At 40.4% G+C, this 23,216-nt stretch overlaps 1 protein-coding gene across 3 annotated transcripts; it reads left to right on the top strand.

Annotated features, from left to right (window-relative positions):
- The first annotated feature begins 9,487 nt into the window (after nt 1-9,487).
- Nucleotides 9,488-23,216, top strand: PDPN (podoplanin). 3 transcript variants are annotated; one of them, XM_079326160.1, is made up of 7 exons: nt 9,488-9,624; nt 9,709-9,810; nt 20,266-20,351; nt 20,782-20,875; nt 21,097-21,132; nt 21,465-21,576; nt 22,062-23,216. In XM_079326160.1, the coding sequence occupies exons 2-7, from the start codon at nt 9,741-9,743 to the stop codon at nt 22,066-22,068; spliced, it is 405 nt and encodes a 134-aa protein (XP_079182286.1). In that variant the 5' UTR covers nt 9,488-9,624; nt 9,709-9,740; the 3' UTR covers nt 22,069-23,216. The 3 variants fall into 3 exon arrangements, with proteins under 3 accessions (XP_079182286.1, XP_079182285.1, XP_079182287.1); XM_079326159.1 differs by having other exon boundaries at nt 9,493-9,810; XM_079326161.1 differs by having other exon boundaries at nt 9,493-9,810; nt 21,465-21,570.

Genomic DNA, 23,216 nt, shown 5'->3' on the forward strand with positions numbered 1-23,216 from the left:
GTGTGCCAGGAGATCAGGGGCACTGCCCCACCCGGCTGCAACAGATGGGGACAGAATGCACATTGCTGGCCACATCCTGTATTGCAGCCCAAGACAGTGGTGCTTCTGCAGTGGCACAAAGTTATTAGAATACTGGAATTTCTGTAGGATCCTTGGTGAGGGGAGGTGGAGGTGCCTCAGCACCCAGAGCTGTCCCCCAGTGACCTGTGCAGGTGCTCCTGGGCAGGCAGGGGAGTTCAGTACCCTGTACCTGCATATGGCTGTAATTTATGCCTGGATAAATCCTTCATACCTCTGCCTGTACTGCCTTCTGCAGTTCTAGGGTCTGCCTCACTTCAAAGACACTAAAGCTGAGGAACATCACCGAAAAAAAGGTGAATATCACAAAAAACAAAAAAAAAAGCAATCACACTTTCCTCCCTGGGGAATGTTAGAGAAGTTAATGGGCACTGTGCAATGTTGTTCTCAAGCATCACGACCTGAGATGATTCTACATTTTTTTTTTCTTTAGTAGCATTAAAAATAAATCTATCTCACAAGAAAGGAATAAGTGAAATCTCTCAAATTGAGAATTTGAAGGGAACACAGAAGAGAAAGTAGGTTTCCTTCAGGCTCTTGTAAATTTTTCATCACAAAAAAAGGATATGGTAAAAATATTGTCCACATGGTAACACGTGGAATACACTGTCCATTTTCTCAGGCAGTGCTACAAGCAAAAAGACGTTTTTAGGGATTGTGAAATGACTGCAGACCAAAAATAGAGAAACCAAAATGTCTAACAAAATGTGTTCAACAGAAAAATAAAATTGAAAATTACTTTTCCTTGTATTGTTATTCTTGGGTCCCTAAGGTAGGACCTTTACTTTTACCAAAATGACATCAGAAGTCACGTATTATCCAGAAGATCAACTATCCTCTGGCCAGGTATTACATCCTATTCCATGGGATGCTCAGAGGAACAGAGTTAAAAATTGTACCAGTAAGAAGTGTTGAATGTCCAGTTTTTAAGTAAGATGAACTAGTCACTTGTGGTGCTAAAAAAATTTCATCCAACAAAGGATTAATTAATTCAAATATTCAAGAGAGCCCTAATGATTTTTAGGTTTTTTTTAACTTGTCATTTTTCTGCTGAGCCAAGAATTCCTGGGCATCTCTGGGGAAGATTTATGTGCACACAGCTTTATGCTGTGAACATATAGAACAAATGTTCTATACAGGACTGAAGTACAAATCAAACTCCATGGATACATACTCTGAGGTAAAAAAATCCATCTCAAAACCAGAGTTTTACCTTAACTTACATTTAGAATGTAACAACTTGGACCCTCCCTTTTTTGAACAGGGGAAGGGGTATGACTGCTCTCAGACTTATGGGCTATAATACAAGATATTTAGATCTAAACCACCCATTTTAGGAGTAATCTTGTTTGCTGTGAACAATCCTGAATTATCTGTAGTACTTGCAGGCAATTAAAACTGTTAATATTCTTTGTACTTGGTGTGCAGCTGTCCACGCCTACAAATCCATGAATCATGGTCCTCTAATTCAGTTTCCTGCAGTGAAACCAAGATAATATTAACATTGCAATAAAGAAAACCCCTCTTAATTCACTGCTTGTATTTAATGAATTGATTTATAGGATAGAGACAGCATTGGCACTGGAGAGAGGATCTGCAATACTTATTTACACTGCTATGTACTGCATCACCTTGGGGAAGTCACCAGAGTGCTCAGCACCTCCTTTCCCACCACTTCACATGGAAATAACTCAAAGCAGCAACAGGATGGAGCTTTAAAGTTAAATGATATTCACTGCAAAAGCTTTCAGCATTTCCATGTTAAAAGGCCCTGGCTTTTAAATATTTATTTTTTTTTAACAACACAATAGTGCCTTGATCTGAGGACCTGTGTAGATGGCTTGGGGCTATTAAAGTGCTGAGCAGGCCTCCAAGAGTGCAGCTCCCTCCTTCTCTTTGTGTCCCAGGATTAGTTTATGCAAGACAGGTTTTGCAAATACAGAGCAAAGCATAAAACATTCATTCCCTAATTTGAAGCATGAATTAACTCAGACCTCAGATAGGAAAATCCTGCATTTGAACAGCCTTCTCTTGTCTCCCTGGACTGACAGGCTGCTGTCACACAAGTGATCCCAGGCAGGGGTTTGAGTCATGCACAGATAAGGTTTGTCTTTGTGAGCTCCTTTTTTATCATATTGCTCGAGGTCCATCTTCCCCTCACAGACTGGCACTACCCACTCTCAAGTCATCATTTCATTTTATCCAGACATAAATAATTTATAGTGTGTAGTCCAGACAAAAAAAAAAAAAAAACAAAAAACAAAAAACAAACTCTGAATCTGATCTTTGTTTTAACTATGATGAAGAGTCATTAAATTTTTTTGGTTTCCTTTGTTGCTTTTGTTCCCCTTGCCATGATATTTACTCATTTTTCAGGAGAACAGTGCAATGTAATAAACATTAGGCAGAAATGTTTGTAAAGCCATGCTCTTGGTCTAGTATTTCTCCTAGACAAAGCATTTGCAGTGCCAGCTGAGACCTTTGTCAAACTCACAGAATTTCATTTTAAGAGGTTGCAGCGCATGATTCAGCGACACGTCAGTGCAAGAATATGTGAATGAATCCAGATTTTGCAAAAGAGCTGAAACATCCATGATCTCTGCCCTCATTTCTATGCTTGGATTGGTTTTTAGTTGAGGTGTGTTGGCTCCTTAATAAAATCCTCTGGCTTGCAGCTTGCTGTTGGTGGGTGCCAGGCAGGTGAGGTGGGCTCACTCCAGGCAGCCCCTGGATCTCTGCTGGGATCACTCTGCCCCTTTCTCTCACCAAACCAAGCATTTCCATCCCCATCTGGACACACAGCTGGCGTGGAAAAAACCATGCTGCTTCTTGAAGATGTGGCAAAAGCTGTGCAGCTCAAACCTCACTTGTCTGGAGTGCAGTTCTCAGCTCAAATGCCTCTCTGGGATTAGGGGGGAGGTGGAACCCAGCCCTGCAGAGGGAATTTCATCCCAACCAGGACCTGTGAAGGTCTCACTCCCTCTCGTGGCTGCAGCTACTGTGGGAATGGGCTCTTCTTGTTGGTTCACATTGCAGATAAATCCCAGTTACAGTCAGGGGGCAGCTGGAAAACACCCCCTGCACTCACTCCTTCCCCACATTCCTGGCTCTTCATCCCCCATGGACCTGCTTTTCTGTCCCTCCCTTCCCTCCCCATTGGAAACACAACTCTTCTTTCCAGCAGCCTTTGTTTATTTGTGCACTTCCTCCACAAAGGAGCTTGTTCCTGGGAGCCTGCTTTGTACACAGAAATGCAAAGAAACCACATTGGTTTATACATGATTCCTCCCTAAAATCAGAGTTGAAATGAGAGTTTTTCCATGGAACTTCATGGGGGGTAATATTTCTCATTTATTCATCCATGTGCATTTCATTTCTTCTCAAAGAAAGTTCATTCAGAGAGAAAAATTATTCATTTAATGAGGATCTTTCTGTGCCCTAATGCAGTGTGTGCCTTGGTCCCTCTCCCTGTAAACCCAGGCAAGTCCTGCTACACCTTGGAGGTGCCCAGACAGCTCCTGGCTGGCTCTTAGGACACAGCATGACTTCAAATAGTCCAGGGAGTGCCCCAGGTTCTGCTGAAATTCCCAGCAGGTGAGATCTCAGTCACCTTGTCAGGATTCCAATGTCTCTTGCTGAATTTCCAGCACACTATCACAATGTGTATTTTAAAAAAAAATAGGGCATGTAAATACCTACTGATAGGCATTTGCTTTATCTGCATAAGCTCACTCTCAAAGCAGTGAAAGCCTCTGAAAGTATTAAACTCACAGGACCATTCTGCATTAAATAAAAAAGCACAGTCTGTGTGTTTTCCCCTTCTGGCTCCATTTTGCTGTGCTGCTTTCCTTATATAACTGTTCTAGTTAAAAAACACTCCTGACCTAAGGAAACCTACATCAACCTTATAATTTGTTGTTAAATACATGGTGGTCAGTGACAGGTTTAAAAGTAGTAAAGAGTGGGCATTCCATATTTAACTCTGAGTCACTCCATTGTGTGTCACCTGGAGACAGCTGCTGGCAGAGTTTGAGAAGACTTTTTCTCTACAAGGTACTCACTGACAGAAATCCCAACTCCAGGGTGTCCTGAGGATCATGTCCACTCCCTGCAAGTGATTGTTGACCTCCATAAAACTTATGTTTTCAGGGAATGTCCCCTGGGAATTTCTCTGTGTCTGGATGAAGCCTCATTGAGGAAGCAGCTCAAAGTTCTGCTCCAGAGTCTCTATAAACAACCAGCACTCAAATGCTCTTGAGAAAGGCCCTGCAGACCATCTACCAAATGTCTCCTACTCCTTTCACCCCTGTGTTTGCTTCAGGTGGGCAATGGTGTTATATAAAAAATGTAGTTCAGGTTTCGTGTTAAATTCATCTTCTTCTAATGAAAAGGCTTAAAATATGAACAAACTTCAGTTTCAGCTTTGAAACTTCAACATCACATAACAGACTTTGAAACATCATAGAGAAATTTTGTCATTTTTACATAAACCAACTTGCTCTCCACCAAATTGCTGTGCACTCTGTGCCCTTTCCCTCTCCCAGCACATCTTAATCAGTTTTTTCAAACTGACTAAAATGCCATCGTGGAGAGCAGCAACTTGTACAAAGAACATCTGCCCATAAATCCCAAATGAAATTATTTAAAATGTAGAGACCTGCCTCTTTATCTTTAAATGTATTTATTTTGGGAGTCAATTCAATACATCTAGATTTCCTGGCTAGGATGGCACCTGGCTGCCCCAGAATTTCTCTCTCCATCAGCCTCCTGTACAGCCTGGAGGCACTGACTCAGTGTGTGCCCATTTCTCAGATCCTAAAATATTTTTGGTTTCCTCTGTGCCCCATAGATTGGAGGGCAGCTTTGTGAACACTGGTATATATTGATTTTGGTGAAACTGATTTGTATCAGCTGAAAATGCAGCCCCACCTCTAAAACTGACTGACAAACACCATTGTTGAAGCTTGAGGACTCCAACCTCAAGCATTGTTGCAATTTTCTCATTCTCAGTCTCTTTTCTCCACATCTGACAGCTCTGTGCATTTATTACAGTCAGGAGCACAGATGGTCAAGGAACAGGGTTTGATTTATAGCTGCTTATCTTTAAAAAGCTGCATAATGTGCCTATTTGAGTTTGTCAATACTGAGACCAATCCCTTCCTATAGGACACGTTTTATTTTTTATTCTTTTATTAACAAGTCTGATTTCAGATCAGAGGGTGTCCCTGTCAGTCTCCCTGAAGCACAGGCAGGGTGAAAGCAGCACCTTCATTCTCCCATTCCCTGAGAGCTGCCCAGTGAAAAACTCCAGGACTTTCATTCTATTAGCTGGAGGATACTAGGAACTCTCATCTCTTGCAATCCAGAAATCAGAAACTAAACCCACAGGGGCTCAAACCCAAAAGCTGTGACCAAGTGACACATCCTTAAGGAGTGCACAAATCAGTGACAAGATATGAGGGATTTGAACCCAAACAGTTTGGGAATAAGGGAAGGTAAAGCCATTCCTAAAGGTAAGGATCTATAATTTTGCAATTTCACAGTATGATCTGCTGGAAAATCATCTCACAGTAAAGCAAAGTTTTCTCATGGAAAGCAGATAACAAAAATTGGAGCTATCACCTGGGGATTCCTCCTCTTTCAAGTAACTGAACTTTTCTTCAGACTGAATTGGGTGTTTCTGTCTTTCAGTACCTGCCAAAAGGGGTGGGCTTGGCTGCAAAGGGAAAACAGGAAATGGCTTGAAAATTAATAAAGCTTGCAGAAAACATCTTTTATGCTTCTGACCAAATATTGCAAGGCCCACAGCTGCCCCCAGGGTACAGAAACAGGAAATTTGGCAACAGAAAGAGACAGTATTTTTTTTTTTTTTTTTTTTAGTTACAGAGCAGATTTGTAAAGGATGTCATCAAATGGAATGCTTAATTTACACTTTTTGAGTGTTTTTACTGAAAGAACAGGATGGGACAATACAGGTTTAGTTTTTGTGGATTGGAGATGTTGTAAGCTGGAATTTCACTTGTCCAGTGATGATGGATGAGATGGTTCCATGGAAAGGAAAACTTTAGCAGCACATGGAGTTACACATTCACGAAAAATTGTGTAAAAAGTCAGGCAGAAACATTCAAAAGTGCCCCCATGCCACAACCCCTGCCCACCTGGGAGACTTTGTGGGACTGTGAGGGGTAGCTGGGATGTTCCCCTGTGCAGAGACATTTGTGTGCCCTTCCTGGAGTGTGTTTAGAGGGAATTCATCCCTGGGTGTAGCTCTGGTCTGCACTGTGGACATTAAACCCAGTGTGGATGATCATGTTCCCATCTTATGGGTTATTTACATGAAGTCAAACCCTTTTGTGGTGGGGGAATCTCTGAGTGCAAGCCCTGGGTTTACATGGCAGTGGCTGAGTCAGGGGTGAACATCCTGCCCCAGCCCAGGCTGGGAGAGAGCACAGAGCAGGCTGCAGCCACCCCTGCTCTGCTCCCCCAGCTCTGGTCCATTCCTTGCTCTCACTGAAGCACAGACAGCCTGAGCCTCCCCCAGGACTCTGCAAACCTGATACAATGAGGCAGAGAGAAAAAATTCTGAAATGGAAACAGAAATGCTAAGTGTACTCGAGACCCTTCCACCTCCTCCCCTAAACCACAGGCATTAAAACACAGACCTGCCTGGCAAAATAAAAGAGTGACCCATGCACTCATATCCTGGCAATTTGTGGGAATTGTCATAACACACCCAGGGCAGATTGCAACATCCCTGAGTAGAACTAACCTGAATTTCATGTCAGCATTTGAGCACCATGTGCAGCCCCACTGCAGGCAGCAGCAACACACTCAGGTTTGTGCTCACTCCTCTTCTGACACAGCTCAGGACTAGGTGCTGCTTTAAAAGCAGATGAATTGTTAAATCAGGAGTTCTAAATAACTCCTTTATTGCCACAGAACCTCTTGGCTTAACAGAATTACAATCCAGTGAACCAGAGTTTTATTAAAGTCCCTTAATCTGGTTCAGAGGAACACTGCTCCCTCATCCCCCTGGATCCATCCCTCTCCCAAGGCTATATTGGCTCCTCTGAAGGAATTTTGTTGATGTTTTCAATCAGAGGGCTCTGCAGTGTTTCCCAGCCTTAATCTCCTTGCACAGCAACACTCTGTCCCCACAAAGGCAAATTCCTGCCCCTGCTCTCCTTCAGGAACAATTCCACCCCAAGACATTTCTGGCTTTCGCTCCAACTTCTTTTGCATCTGTGGGCACATTTCTTGCCCTTTGTTGCACTATGATACCTTGGTAGAACATGATTTTATTAAATTCTTCACAGTTCAATAAATTTATCTAAGGTGCTTTCCTTTCAGGAGCAGGCTGGAGCAGGAGAAATAGGCTGTTATAGAAGAAACTATTCCTTATTAGGAAGAATAATAAAAGTATTGAAAAGTGTTGGAGTAGCCACTGGAATTTGGATATCTCCAGTTCCTGGAAGCTCAAGTGTCTCAACTCTTTACCCAGAATACAGCACAGTGTAAAGTGAGAATTTACACAATTCAGAAAAAGCTTCTCCTTCAGAAAGATTTATTCCTAAACATGAGATAAATTTATTTATATTAATAATCATAAAAGTAAAAAGTCTTCTGAATACTTTTGAAAATCGAATGGAATTCTAAAATTCCCTTCTTTTTACTCTTGTTGCAAATTTGTTAACATTTAAAAGTCACTGTTTGTTCTGTTTTGTCTTTCATAGTGTACTGCATTAATTTTTGCTTCTGAAGATACATACAGAATTCCAAACATTCCATTCTGATAAGGTAAAAAATAATTTGTTTCAGTCTTTCAAAATAAGTTCCATGAAAACTGGCATGGCCCCCTAGCAAGTTTCAGTTTCCTATGAGGAACATTTCCCCAGCAAGCAAACATTCTTTTAAATAAATTTGAAGCAGAGTTATAACGAAATAATTAATCCCAGATTTAAAGAAAGTTTATTTGCTGTTTTCCTGAAGACAATCAGCCAATATTGCCTGTTGTTTCTTTACATTGGCACCAACTGTTCTCCTCCCACACTCCTTTTCATCACAAATAACACAATTATAGCACCACAATTGATAACTAACAAATTTCTTTGGCACCTATCACTTCCAGAAGGAAGGAAAATCCCCATGGAAGGTGTTGCCTTCCCCATCTGCAGCCCTTTGTACATCACTGCTTATGTTTAGACTTGCTATGGGCATTTATAGCACCAAGTGTTGTGGGGTCTGTAATGACAGCTCTGACCCACATTCTCTGAGCTAAACAATTCCACCGTGGTTTAGGGGTTTTTTTTTTTTTTTTTTTTTTTTTTTTTTTTTTTTGTTTGGTTGGGGGTGTTTGTGTATATCTAGAAAAAGACAAAACCTCTGTCACAAATCTGCCCCACTCCTCTGGCAGAGTGGGCAGAAAGGAAATAAATCTGTGCTGCTGCTGTGCTGGAAGGAGAAATTCCAAAATTTCCTCACCCAGCTCTGTCACCAGGACACTCAGCCCTGGTTAAAACTCGCTACACTCTTAAATATAACATACAGATGTTATACATATATTATATAAACATGCAGATGTAACTCTGTAGACCCCACCTTGCCAGGATGAGGCAAGATCCAGAGAAGGATTGGTGTAAATCATTGCTCCCCAAATCCTGCTCAGCCCCAGTTTGTGTCTGACAGCCACTCCTGGTGAACAGAGGGATCCAACCTCACACTCCTGCCCTGCAAAGCTGCTGCCCAGAAACACACACAAGGAAAAAGGGATATTGCACATGAAAATGAAAAATCCTCTCTCTGAAGGGTGGGATCAGCAGCCAGAAAGGAAGAAAGAAAGGAAGAAAGGAAGAAAGGAAGAAAGGAAGAAAGAAAGAAAGAAAGAAAGAAAGAAAGAAAGAAAGAAAGAAAGAAAGAAAGAAAGAAAGAAAGAAAGAAAGAAAGAAAGAAAGAAAGAAAGAAAGAAAGAAAGAAAGGAAGGAAAGAAAAGAAAAGAAAAGAAAAGGTCGAGCACAGCCAGGATGTCACTTGAGGACACGAGCTGAGAGACATGGGCACACAGGAAAATTCAGACAGTATTTACTGCAGAATTAAATAGCCTGTCCTAAAAACTATTTCAGTATCCCTAAATGCACATTCAGTCCCACACTTGCTTAGATAAACATGGGGGCTCACTTTGAAATGAAAAAACCATCAGTTCAGTGCTGGAAATAACAAGAGTGTCCTTAGTGTTGTTTCTTAAGGATTTCTTAAAGACAGTTGGCAGAAGTGAGGGAACACCTCACTTTGCCTAAATTCCTTTCCCCCCTTTGCTAAATAAAAGTCCTGTAACTTTAAACCTGAGCTGAGATCATAATTTTGGTCCTGACCAAACAGCGTGGGGAGGGCGGGCCTGGCTGCTCATTGAGGACCACTTGGGCTGCTCCCATCCCTGGCTAAAGAAAATAATTCTGACTCCACTCAGTTTTCTCCAACTCTTCAGTTATCATCTGAGAAAACCTCCCCTCTTTGCGCTGCAGCAGCTGAAGGAATATTTGGAATACCAAAGTTGTTTTTTTTTTTCTTTTTATCGTTTGATTCTCCACTGCCTCTAAAAAGAAATAATTCGAATTTGGATCCGTCTGGTTCCAGGATTGGAAAGCGACTCTCTAAGCAGATCAAATATGTTTATAAAAGTTCTACTCTTCATCTTCCTCCTCGGCAGCGTGCCTTTTGCAGCACTTGCTCAAGAAGGTAAGGAGAAAGTTTGGTTACAATTATTTCCAGCCATTTCCTGTAATTTAACAGTTTCTGTGCTCTCTCCTGGATTACATGTTACTCTGACCCGTTTGTAAAACTTTGAAATTCTTAAGCTGCAGCTGGGCATCTAGTACAGCTGTGATGTGGAAAAAAACACAGCAAAAGTTTTCTTGGATGGGTTTGGCTCTGTTAGGAAGGAATTTTGTGTGAAGGGGGAGAGGGGCAGGGGAGGATTTTCCTTGAAAACCCCTGGAAACAGCTCCAGCCTCCCTGAACACACAGAGCAGGCTCTGCAACAGGGACTGAGCTCAGCTGACATTCAGGGTATCATGCCATGAAAGAAACTTGTAAATCTGCTCATTCTGGAGTTCTTCCTTGCTTAGAAACATTTTTTAGAATCTGAGCCTGATGTAGGGCTTTGCTAAGTCTGACTTAGCCATAAGCAATATAAATACAATGAGGGAAACTAAACCAGGGGGAATTATTGCTAAAGACAGATATGAAAAGTGTGATGTACCAAAAAGATTAATTTGGAAAGTTACGTATTTTTAATTTTACAAGAAAATGCAATATACACTTTTAGGTAAAATAAAGGTTTAAGTCTTTCTACAGCTGAAGGATAGGAGTCTGGTTTGTTAACTGTAAATCAGAATTACCCTGACCAGGAATGTCACTCTGAAACTCTTTCTGGGCAGTATTTGAGTCATGGATGAATTGGCCATGAGGCAGTGTGGAACATGGAACTCATTCCAAGGAGCTTGGCAGCCCCAAGCACCAGAGCTCTGAATAAAGAAAATTTAAACTCAGCCCACTGCTCTTCAAAAGCACAGAGCTGCTCATCAGGCTTAGATCTGGGGACCCAAACTGAAAAAAAATTACCTGGTTTTGGCCAGATAACAATCAGTGTCATCCTGCTGGAAGGGATGGAGCTGTTTTGATACTCACTGTGTGTGGGTTTTGACTTGGAACTTCTAATGGTGCTCTGTTTGTCAGAATATGAGGCTGGAATTTGTAGTTATGCTTCAAAATCTCACAGAATAACTAAAATCAACAGATATTAGGCAGGTCACAAAGGTTGTTTTATAGGCTCACTCAGTCATCTTGTTCTCAAAAAGCATCTGTATTACATGTACCAAAGTTTAGAGCCGTTAGAAATGAGACAAAACCATCCCTGTTTTATAGAATTACCTAAAGCAATCTAAGATACCAGAATTGCAGGTTAAAAGGTGCTTCATCTTCAGGTTTTTGGAAAGTTTTAAAGCATATTTTCTCTCAACTCTGAGAGGAGTCCAGGCTGAAACCCTGCTAGTATAAAAACAAAAAATAAAAAATAAAAATAATATTTCCTGCTTGCAAAATCCTCCCTCTGTTTATTACCTGTACAGTTTGCCTGGAACTCCAGAGCTGGCTCAAGAATGTGATTTACAGTATTTAAGGTTTTCTGTGTCTGTTTAGGTTGTGTGACTTTTTCTTTACATGGAGCCAGTTGTTTAGGACAATTTCCAGGAAAACAGACTCCAGATAAAATAAATCTGGAGAATTTAGTGCCTATCACTGCTGCTTACTGAGAACCATCAGCAATGACAAGTTAGAACAGACATGAAATGGCAATGCCACCTTGAACAATCTCTGCTGGCTGACAGGGAGAAGGCTTGGCTGGCACTGTGGCTTCATCCAGACACATGAACCTCTGGGGAACACAGGGTGGCCTGAGGGTTTTAGGGGGAAAATTCTCCTTCTGACACCTCCTATCCTGGAAGAGGTCATAGAGAAACCTGCAGCTTCCCTTTCCTTATGGTTGGCACTCCAGGTTCTAGACTGAGGCCAAATGGAGAAAAGCAGCTTTGTTTCCATCATGAGGCATATTTCCAATTTCCATTTATTATTATTATTATTATTATTATTATTATTATTATTATTATTATTATTATTATTTATAATTTTAAATTAATTAATTATCATTATGACATTAGCAGATACATTTTGGCCCTGCTGATCTTGTTCAGCATGTCAAAGCTCAGGCAAATCTTCCCACACAGAATCAGACCAAAGGAGCTGAGATGGAGATTGGCCTGAGCAAGAATCCAAACCTGTGCTTTGCATAGGAAGCACATTTCCTGGTTCCAAACCTTTCCCATGGTGCTGTATCACTGCTGGGAAGGAGATTACTCTGTTGGCTGTCACATAACATGAACAAAAATTAACATGATTGTTTAACAAGATACCACATGTCACTTGGGCTGTATCAACTGTCTATGTGCCTGATCTTACCCAGAGGCAAATATTAGATTATATTTCCTTATGCAAGGCAGGTTTATACTAGGTCATGTTACGTTTGCTTTGGATTGGAAGTAAGAACATGGACAGGATAATTCAGATAAAAAGTGATTATATCATAAGAAAGGAAATTGAAATTTATAGTCAGCTATGAAAGGACTAAAAAGTTTTCTGTTTTTCCAAATCACGACAAAGAGAATTTACCAAATTCCAAGAAAATATTGTTTCAAAAGGGTCCTGATTTACCCAAACTCTGTCACTATTTCAATGGCAAAACTAAACAATAAAATCAGGCAACTCCAAAACCTTTGAAAATCAAACTCTGTTTAATTACAACATCTGGTTGTAAACAAAATGTACAAGCAAATGGAACAGTCACATTTGACTCAAAAGAGACCCAGTTTTCTACTGAATAAACACTGCACAACCTTTCATCCTGCAGGAAGAATGAGGAATACTCTTATATATCTGCCCCTTCATGGTAGGAATCTAACTCTACATGTCCAATACCCAAACCAATTATCACAGAAAGGAGAAAATCCTCTTGCTGAATCTCAGTTAGTAGGTCTACAATTAGTGAATCTGAATTTTTCAGTGTCTTTGGGGAGGACCAGCAGAGAACAAATAAAATTTGATTTCTCCTCAGCTGGGCAAGCAGAGAGGTTGGCACATCTGCATCCCAACAGATAGTTTTTGAATTTGTAACTCCACAAAGAAAAGAGTTATATTTAAGGGCTTACAAGTGAACCTTTCATTAAGTCAGGCTGCACACTAAAACTGGAAACAGAGAGGGCAGATTCTCAACTCCTGCAATTCAGCAGTTTCTACTCAATCTGTGCATTTACCTCAGACCAAGAACTTTAAACCATCTGAAAACAAACAAACAAGCAAACAACCAAAGCAGCAAAGAGCCTGGAGAAGCTTTAGGTGAATAATGAGGCAGTGCAGGAGGTTCCAGGCTGTGGGGCTCCTACAGGACTGTGGTGTTTCTCCATGTGTCACTTGGGGTGAGCCACAGCAGGACCACAGAAATGCCACTGCTGCTGCTGGCCCAGCTCAGGCATAGGGGCTGGCTGGTTTATTTTGTTGGTTTGTTTGCTTTTTGTCTGGATGTGGTCAAGGACTGCAGGATGGAGCCCAAATCCTGCCAGATCCTACCACTTGTGGCTTCCCAGATGCTGTCAAAGGGCCCCTCTGATTTGTGCACAGACCATCCCCTCCACGGGGATTAATCCCACAGCAGAGCTCAGAGCTCTGCACAGCACAATTTGCTACACAGAGTTTCAGAAAAAGATGTGGGGTTGGGAGTATAGGTATGCTGGGATGTGCTAAAGAGAAACAAATGAGGAAAAATAAGAGACAAATGCACTATTGATTCCCAGCTCTCCATCTCAGAAGCTTGGCCAAAATCTCTCAAAGGACATAGCAGCTGATGCTGAGCACATTCTCATGTTGCTTTATGACTTCCTCATGTTTTTTCCATCCTTGTACTTGTTGATTACAAACACCACAACACCCAGCAGAACAATCCTTTGTGAGAGCACAGCTCTGCTCACACCATCACCATTTTCAGGCAAGCATGTACTCTGTCAGGAGAGCTTAAGACACTGCTGAGTCTGTAACACTCAACTGCAAACCCGTTTAAAAATGTTTTTATGACTATGAAACCCATCCAAACATTAGCTAGTCTATTGTTAGTGGAGTATAAAAGTCAGACTAAACACATCTGAAGGGAACTTGCCTGCTGCATGGCAATATAAAGCAGGTTGCCAAAAATCCCTGTGTGCACAGAATTAGCACCTAAGAGTTTCCAGCTCAGTGTCTGGAGTCAGTGTTTCAAACAAATGAGTTGAGGAACCTGCTTTGCAGATACATTCTGCCTGCAGATACAAAGGGTTAGTAATCTACAGCAAGGCAGCTGTGCAAGGGCACATAGCTGTAGCCTCAGAGTCCAGGGAAGGAAGTAATTTAAGGAAAAAATTAGTTTATTACTGTATTAGAGGAAATTCCCTAATTCCTTTCATTTGCATTTCCATATCCCAGTATTTGTGTGCAGATGTCTGCTCTGTGCTGCACATCTGTCCAATTTGTTGACCCCTTACACCAAGTTTTGTACTTTTCTCCTTGTCTTGGCTGCAAATCTCCTTCTCAGCCAGCCATGCAGCAAAAGACTGAAAGTTCTGTGATTCTGCCACTTCATAGCAAGATACAAGAGAGATTTACACCTTGATCACAAGTCCAACCTTGTTGTTCATCCCTCACTGCTCAGAGGGAACAATAAGACTGTAAGTAAAAATGCAAACAGAGAAACAGGGTCATGGGACAGCAAATCTGAATAAGAAAGCAATTTTATCCCATATTCATGGGATAGCAAGTCTGAGGTCAGCATACTTAATAGACAAGAAGGCAGAGGTTGACACAGCAACGTTATTAAAACCAAAATTTTGAAATATTCATCTCTAGTTCTGTAGGAATATTTTAAAGGAACATCCTGTAATGGAGTTTGTAATTTCCTCCCTAATGCCCACTGATTTTACCATGCAAGACAAAGCTTAGGAATTTTCCAGCTTTCCCTCTCCTGGTTTTGTTTCATGGCTCTGGATCATCACACACCCCAAGCACTTGAAGAGCAGTTACTTCTCTGTATCTGCCCAGTTAAAGCACATTTTGGTTTGCTTTTCTGTCAGTAGAATCCTGGAACATTCAGAAGAAATGTGATTTACTCGAGGAGCAGCCGAGTGGTTCTTTGCCACTTGGCACTGTGGATTTAAACTCTGGCTCTGTTCCTCTGGCTAAGCCAACCCCAGCAATAAAACCCATCTGGAGCAGGGTGTGGTGACCAAAGGAAATGTTTCTGACAATTCAGCAAAGCATTGTCATCACGAGTTACATGGAATACCTGACCAAAGCCAGTCATACCCTAAATAAGGCTGAGCTAAATCCTTCCTTGTGCTTCACGACCGTTTTCCAACTGGCAGACACTTCCCAAAGTTTCTGGGATTCTGTCACTCAACTTCCTTTGTTATATATAGCAAAGCTGTCAGGCTTTGTCTGAGGAAACTGCAGAAAGCACTTCAGGATTTAGACAGTGCATACTTTCTCCTGAACAACAGTCTAGACACTGAAATGCACGCCAGGGGATTTTTAATGGCATGACAGATGACTCCAACTTCCAGAAAGGATTAACAGAGAAAGAAAATGCCAATGTTGTGGTCCCAAACAGGCCAAGGGCACTGAGCTCTCTGGATACTGCAGATATGATTTTGCAGGAGCCCCAGGTACAAATGAGAATTTCAGTTCTTATTAACAGCTTCCCTACCCTTCTCAAGCCTGAGTATTTTAACTATCAAAAGATTCAAGTTGCAAAATACAACCCCAGAATTCACTGTATTATAATCATTGTACTTTGCATTTTCAAAGTACAAAAAATTTGGTGGCTTGGATTTGGCAGTGTTGAACACAAAAGAGAAACCTGTACACTTTATAAAAAATCCAAAAGTATAAAAATAATGGAAAAATAAGACAACATTAAGGTAATGTTGTAGGTTTTGGACATGACTCTGGAATACACTTGAATTGAGGATGAAGCCAAATGACAGACAAAACTGCTTTTGGAAATTACAGAGCTGCTGTATTTAAAAGGCAGATCCCATGCAAATAAAAAAAAAAAAATACATTTTTTAAACCTCCACCACCATGAATAGAAGTTTTCACTGAACTACAACAGAACTGACTCCAGTAATGAGATACTGACTAAGACTCAGTTTGTTGACAATCAAACAAAGGTCTCTAAGTGAAGAATACTTCTGCAGAAAGGGAATTCCTGGATGAGGACATCAATGCTGAATGAAATGCAGTCAAAACAGGATGGCCAACACACACATCCATGCACAGTCCTTCAAACAACACCCCTTGGTCTGTAACAGTTCAGGAAGCAGATCCTGAAAACCATCATCAGCCCCAGATGTTTGCTCAGTTACATTTCCAACAGAAAAGGGATATATCCCAAGTGACCCATCCTGCTCAACTCTCTGCTAGCTAATATTTTTAGCTGTTATAAATAACTGGAACTGGTTTTATTATTTTCCTTAGTTTTTTTTTTTTTTTTTTCATGTAGAAGCAGAGGGCAATGAGCAAAAGATTATTGCAGTTCTTGCTGGAGGGAATCCTTTAAGGTTTGCCATTTTTATCTCCTGGTCTCATCAGAAATGGAAACATTCTATTTTGAGGGCTTCCTATTTCAAGGACTTACAGGCTTACAACTGTGTTTGGGTTTATTCAGGTTTATACAAGGAAAGAAACGAGATCCTACAACATTTTCCATCTTCAGAAGGATCTTTGTTGATTTTGGAGACACCTGAAAGAAATGCTAATGAACAACAGTTTTACAACTCCCTCTCCTTTCCAACACAACCAGTGTGCTTTGAAAGCAGCCCTAAGAGGTTTCTTTCTATGTCACTGTGCATGCAAGGAGTGAGCTCAGCTGCCCCTAAGTGGGTCATGAGATGCTTAAGCATGGGAGGTGTTCAAAGGACTATTAAACTTTTAAAGACACCAAATTTTGTCCTGGTGTGAGAAGCTGCAGCCTGAGAGCAGCTGGAACTTTGAACTGAAGGGCTCCCAGCTGGAGCTTTGGCAGGAGGGGATGCAGTGAGTAATTCACATCTGCAGCAATGTATAGCTGCATCCAGAGGAGGCTCCTTTGGAGACAGCCCAGCACTGTGAGCAATGTTTTTATTTACTGCCTCCTCTAAGATAATATTAAGAACACATGCAGAAGCACCATTTAACCCTGACTCTTGCTACATTTGGCCCACATCAAAACCAAGAAATGACACAAGCACACACCCCTTCAATCCCAGTTACATTCCCTTTGATGTCAGTGGTGCTGAGCCTTGGACTGGGTACAGTGAAAGAAGCTTAAAGTTCAATAGAGTGTCCCAATTTCATTTCAATATTTAATTATTTATGACTTTCTCCAGCAAAGAGCTGTCTAATATCCAGTGTTCCTTCTTACAAATGCAGAACACTGATAATAAATTGCCTCCCAATCTTTCTCTGGGTAATGGTTTGGTGGAGTGTAACCAACACCCAGCCACCTCCACTGCTGGTCTAAACTGAACCTGGAAATTAATCCAGGGACTATTGTGCATCAAATACAGAAATCTCAGCTTGAACAGGGCTGGGGCAAAACCTTCAGACTGACAGAAACCAGATCAATCTGAGCTGTGGGCACTTCATAGGGAGCCACATTCCAGTTTCCCTCTGCAGTTCAGGAAAGGCAGCACTACCAAGGGTGACCCAAATCTCAGGTGAGCTGAATTATCTTCTAGAGGTATTTATTTTTCCCTACAGGCTATAAAAGAAGATAAGGGCAAGCAGACACTTTATTTAGGTGCCTTTATTAAGAACCTAAAATTAGGCAAGATTAATCTGGGCCACCTCCTTTTGTCACTCAGTACTGAGAGGCCAAAGGCACTGAAATAGGTTTTCTACACTCATGGCCAAGAATCTGCAACAAGTATCACAGGAAGAAAAATTATTTTATGTTTCTTTGTGACATTCACTATTTTTCTACACCTTTCCTGTGTGAAATGCTCAATGCTTTCTTTTCCTGCCTTCACTATCAGGCAATTTTCAGGGCTGAAAGCTCCTGCCATGCCAGGAGTGTAAGCAGCTTCTTTCAATAAGCTGCTTGTAGTTACACACAAAATTTATTTCACCTTCTACTGAGGGATTTTCCTCTAGTAATTGGTTTTCTCCATCTGTGCTTGTTTTCAACTAGTGAGAAAAGAATGTTTTTTCAGTTCTGACTGGGATTACAAGGTAAACTGGTTCATAGACATTTGTTCTGCTGAGTTTTATTGCCATTTCTTTGTTCACACTTAACTCTTCCATGGCCATGATTGTACACCACAATATTGTATTTTAAAGATATTTTTATAAGCAAAAAATAAAGATTTTAAAATAGTTCTATATCTTAAATCACACTGATATTTAGAGAGTGTCTAAATACACAACAAAAAGTCAGTATTCTTTATGCTTCTTCAACAAAACTTTGGTTTTTCAATCAAAAATGGCCAAACCATTATTTTCACCATCTAATTTGGAACTCTGATTTACCCTGTTCTAGTCTTGGATTATAAAGTGATTTCTGGGAGACTGACTGGCTTCATTAACCATTCTATTTGGGCTCATGTTGGCATAACATGAGTAGTTTTTTTCATCTACTACTGCCTAAAGTACTACCAGCACATCAGGTAATAAATAGAAGATGTGTCTGATTTCAGGTTTATAAGGATACAGAAATATAAAATTCTACTTACTTCAGTAAACATGGAACTAGAAATCTAAGTTTAGTTCAGTGTTTGGTCTCTTGGCAATGGGACAAAGCTCTCAGTCTTACATTGGTGGAGATGGATAAAAATTTTCTAGTTTGGTTCAGAAAAGAGTTTTGGGAGCAAAGGAAAAATATTTGCAACATTCCAGTAGAATTCAAAGAAGAGTTTTGAGCAAAACTAGGGGTTCTTTTTCTCAATGGCAAATCATTCATCTTCTGCATTAAAAATTTCCTTTAAGCTACCAGTACATTTTCTTTACCAATTTTAAAATTAAATATTAGCTTTTTTATTTCAAATAACATTTTTATATTAAAAAGGAAATGTAAAAATGATCAAAATTTAAATGGAATTTACAATTAAAACCAATTTATGAGTGATATCTGTACAGCTATCCAAAGAGATTCTACTCTTTTTTTTTTCATTTTTGACTGCTATCAAGCAAAATGCTCATCCTTCCTAATTTCAGTCACAAAACAAAAGCTGTTTACTTGCCTCTATATAATGTATAAAACAAGTAGGGTTTCATTTAAGAGTAGCAAAATTTTCCATAAAAAGTATTTGGAGCCAATCTAACAATTCAGGAATTGTCTAACTTCATATGCAGAGAAGACGAGAATGTTTTTAGGTCACTCAATAAAAAGTGCACTTAGTAGAAACAGTTTTACAATTTAATAAAACAAAGAAGTTGTGAATATTTCTTGTACCTAAGATATTGAAATGGTACAGCAATTTTCATTTTTAAAAGAACTCCTGTGAAGAACTGCCCTTCTTCTTACCAGGCTGCTTTGACAAAAAGAAGTTAGACACATATTTTGAATTCAGGAAAGAAGTTTTTGGTGGGTTTTTTTTTGCCTCAAATACTTGCTCAGGACATCTACTATTTACTTTTTGCTTGAGTTTCAGCACTGGCACCTGGACCTGGCAGGACCTGCCTGCCCCAGGCAGGAGCACGAGCAGCCTCACCTGGCTTGGTGGTCACCAGGAATTACAAACTCCCAGGAGCTCTCACACCACATTAACATCACACTCTGCCTCTCACAGGTTTATGAATCAGCACAAAATTGGATTAAATAATACTTAGGTTTTCAGTTATCTCCACACTGTTGTATCTTTCCTGTTCTGCCTTGTTCCAGCTCATTTCCCTACCAGTGAATTCTGGCTGTATTTGTAAATTAACAGCACTATGTTGGCCAAAATCTAAATACCCATTTTATCAAAGAGCACAGATGAACTAGGGGTCTAGAATAAAATAAAACCCCTTACATTGTTATCTAAAAACTCAAATTATGGCAACTAGGGTTTGCAACTTTAGGAAAGCCTCAGGACTGAGTTGTGTAGGAATATTTCGAAACTATAGCTGCACCCATAAGCATTGATGACAGCTCTAAAAATAAAGATTGCAGCTGGGGCTGAGCTGAAAGATGGGAGAAAGCTTTTACTATTTTAGAAAATGGAAGATGCTTGAAGTAACCTATCCCAATATGTCAGCTAATGCTTAGCTTGAAATCTGGAATCATCACATCCACTTTGGAGAAACTTCTCTTAATAAAAAAAAAGGAAATATTTTCTTGGAAAAAAACGTTAGTAACCTCTATGTTTCATGGTTGCACCAGAGTTAATTGATGGGTAATTCAGCTTTTTGTCCCACTGCTTTGGACAAGAGTACAACAGAATTCAAGCTTATTCCAAATAATTTCCCAATCCCATGTGGGCAAGGGCAGGGAGATAGATTCTACACAGAGGACATATTTAACAAAGTTTATGTGTCAAAGGAGACAGAACATGTGAGTACCAAGTAAAATCCTGACTCATTTTCTAAAATTTTATTCAGCAAGCTCAGTTCTAGAAGGAGAAGAAAGTACAACAATCGATTTCAGAGACAGAAATGATACAGAATTTGAAGAACTACCAACAGTGGTGAGTATATAATGCTAAATAAAAAAGATCCTTCTTATTCACTGCCACTTCCCACCTCTTCCAATTCAGTTTCTCTCAAACAGTTTCAGTGAAACTAAACTCAAAAACTGCTTTACAAAAACCCACTGGAAAAAGGCAGGTCTGCAAAATTCTGCAGCCTCCTACACCTTTTGCAGCTCTACCAAGAGATCTGATGCAGAAAGCCTCTAGCTGGAAAGATAGATCAGCTTCTCTTGGTTTGTTTTGGTCACTGTACACATGTCAGACATGAAAGGTGACAGCTAAGAAAGCACCCACGCCTGACAGACCAAGACATTTAAATGTTACTTTATACATGTAAACTGAATGTACCAAGGTTTTCTTTTCCCTCTTTTCCTCCCAGTTCTTGTAATTGCCCATAAGAACACAAAATGTAACAAATCTCTTGCAGTTTGGAGAACTGAAGACCACAGAAAGCACCTTTGTCCTGGATGGAGAAAGTGAAAATGCTACTGCTTATGAAGTTAACACACAAAGTGTTGATGGTAAAAATCCCTTTCATTTCTATTTTTACATATCAAAGCTCTACTGCCATCTGCTAAACAATGTCTGGAAATTTCAAACACCTTCTCAAACTTCATTTGCTCAGTTTTTATCAAAAGAATAACCTCAAACCAGTGTGACAAAGTCAATAAATTTTTCCGTTTCAGATGGAAGGGTGTTTGTCCAAAGCAGAGTGGGTAATTATTGATTTCTGATTTTCCAGGTGAACGGAGTGGGGAACCAGAGGAAACTGATGAAGGTATTAAAGAGATTTGATTATAAAGATAAGGGGGATGTATCTCCAGGTAATTCCCCTTCCAGCAGCCCCTCCTGTGCCCCTGCCATCAGTGAAAGTCTCAGGGGAGGCACAGCCTGTTCCCTGAGCTGCCTGCCCTGGCTCAGCTGGCCACTGTCTCCATACCCACATCCATGTGCAGCCCTTCAGCCCAAAGGCACATCTGAACATCCAAACCTACTGCAGGATTCACAAGACAAAAGAAATTTGCAGCAGAGCAGCACCAGGTCTATCAGCAGCTTCTTATCACTTGTCTCCATGAGACACACGCTAACATTCCCAATTTCTTCTTTCAGGTGGTCTGGGAACAATTGCACTGGTTGGAATCATTGTTGGAATCATTGTTGCAGTTGGAATCCTTGCAGGAATAATAATTGCAGTTGTAAGGAAGATGTCAGGCAGGTACTCGTAAGTAAATTGCTCTTCAGGCTTTTTCTTCAAGCACCTTCCTCTGAGCAGGAATCACTTGGGAAGTTTCTGAGGTTTCTATTTTGACAAAAGAACCAATTTTCCAGTTACACAGTGCCTTAGACAGACTCTAGAGCTGGCAGTGTGGATGGGTTTGCATGCTGCTGCAGTATCAGTGCTTGGGGCTGGGATTGCTCTGGTGAACAGAGTCACTCCCTAAATTCCAGGACTAAATTCCAGAAGTGGTGGATAACATGTGAACATTGGGGAGTGATCTCTACCTTATTTTTTGGTGACACACAAATCTAAAGAGTAAGGAATAAGAAAACCCCAGAAAACTGAGTGTATACTGTGGTCCAGGAGAAAGCAAAATAGGAACCAGGAAGAGAAATAAAGAGGTGAAAAGAGAAGGAGGAAAAAAGATCATGCAACTTACATTTGGGTAATGATGAGCAATAAAATGTCTATTTTTTTTTGTTTTCCAGGCCCTAAACACAGTTGAAACAAGCAACCATGCCATTCCATGCCAGAAAATACAAGTGCTTCTTATTTTATACAAACTAAAGACTATTCCTGTATTTGTGTGAGAAGATGATCCATGGAAAATATAGTTGAAGAATTTCAGATCTATGGGGATACCACACAACTCTAAGGACTACCCTTGCACAGATCAGGGATCATTTCATAGGATTTTTTTACTAACCAGAATTTTATTAAAACAAAAAGATTTTGCAGCAAGAAAAAAACCCTGCAGCAAAGAGATGTGCATGTGAAATGTGATTTGCAGGTATTATGTGCTTGGGTTTTAAATGCTACCAAAGATTATTTCACATTGCATTATATGTATTCTTTTAAAACAAAAACAAAAACAACAACAAAAAAGGGGAGGGGTTTGGCTGGTTGAGTGCTCCTGGCATGTTTATCTACCACATGATGTATCAAAAAGGAGGAATTAGCTCCAGTGAAACCAGTTATCTACAAAGTAGGAAAATACTGGATATTGGAAGCTAAAATCCACTACTGATACAGATTTTCTGCTCTTGATACTTATATTATTTTGTGGCAAAATATGGCAGGTCTGGCTGGAACTGACCTACCAACTGAAAGCTTGCTCGTCTGACTATGGCATCAGGAATTTCCTGCCTTCTCTTGGTGCAGAGACCTGCAGGAATTGAAATACACATCCTGAACTAAGGGGTGCTTGGAAAATACCCACTTTTGATGGGTCACTTTAGAGCTGACACGTAGAAGCTTTAGAATTAGCTTAGGCTGTGTTTTTTTCTTTATGCCTGTCCCATTTCCTAACTGTACAGTTGATTTTTGTTTGACAACACGTGCAGCACCAGGTCAGAAGGTGTCACTGGGGTGGGATGCAGCTTTGGAATCTGCAGCTTTTCTGGGGCATGTTTAGAGCAGCACAACCTGAATGTGCAGAGCTGAGAGCAAAGGCTTTGCATGTCAAGTGACTGCAGTGCATCCTAAATTTTATTACACTTCAGTGTTTGGTGTAAAAATCATGATAATCAGTATCATTGTTAAATTTGTCAGCTTATCTGTGTTTGCTTTTCTGTTTCTTTCATGTGCCTTGAACTATCATATCAATACAAGCTTTGGAAATAAAAATCATAATATAAACTCTA

This window comes from Erithacus rubecula (assembly GCF_903797595.1).
Source record: "Erithacus rubecula genome assembly, chromosome: 24".
Lineage (NCBI taxonomy): Eukaryota > Metazoa > Chordata > Aves > Passeriformes > Muscicapidae > Erithacus > Erithacus rubecula.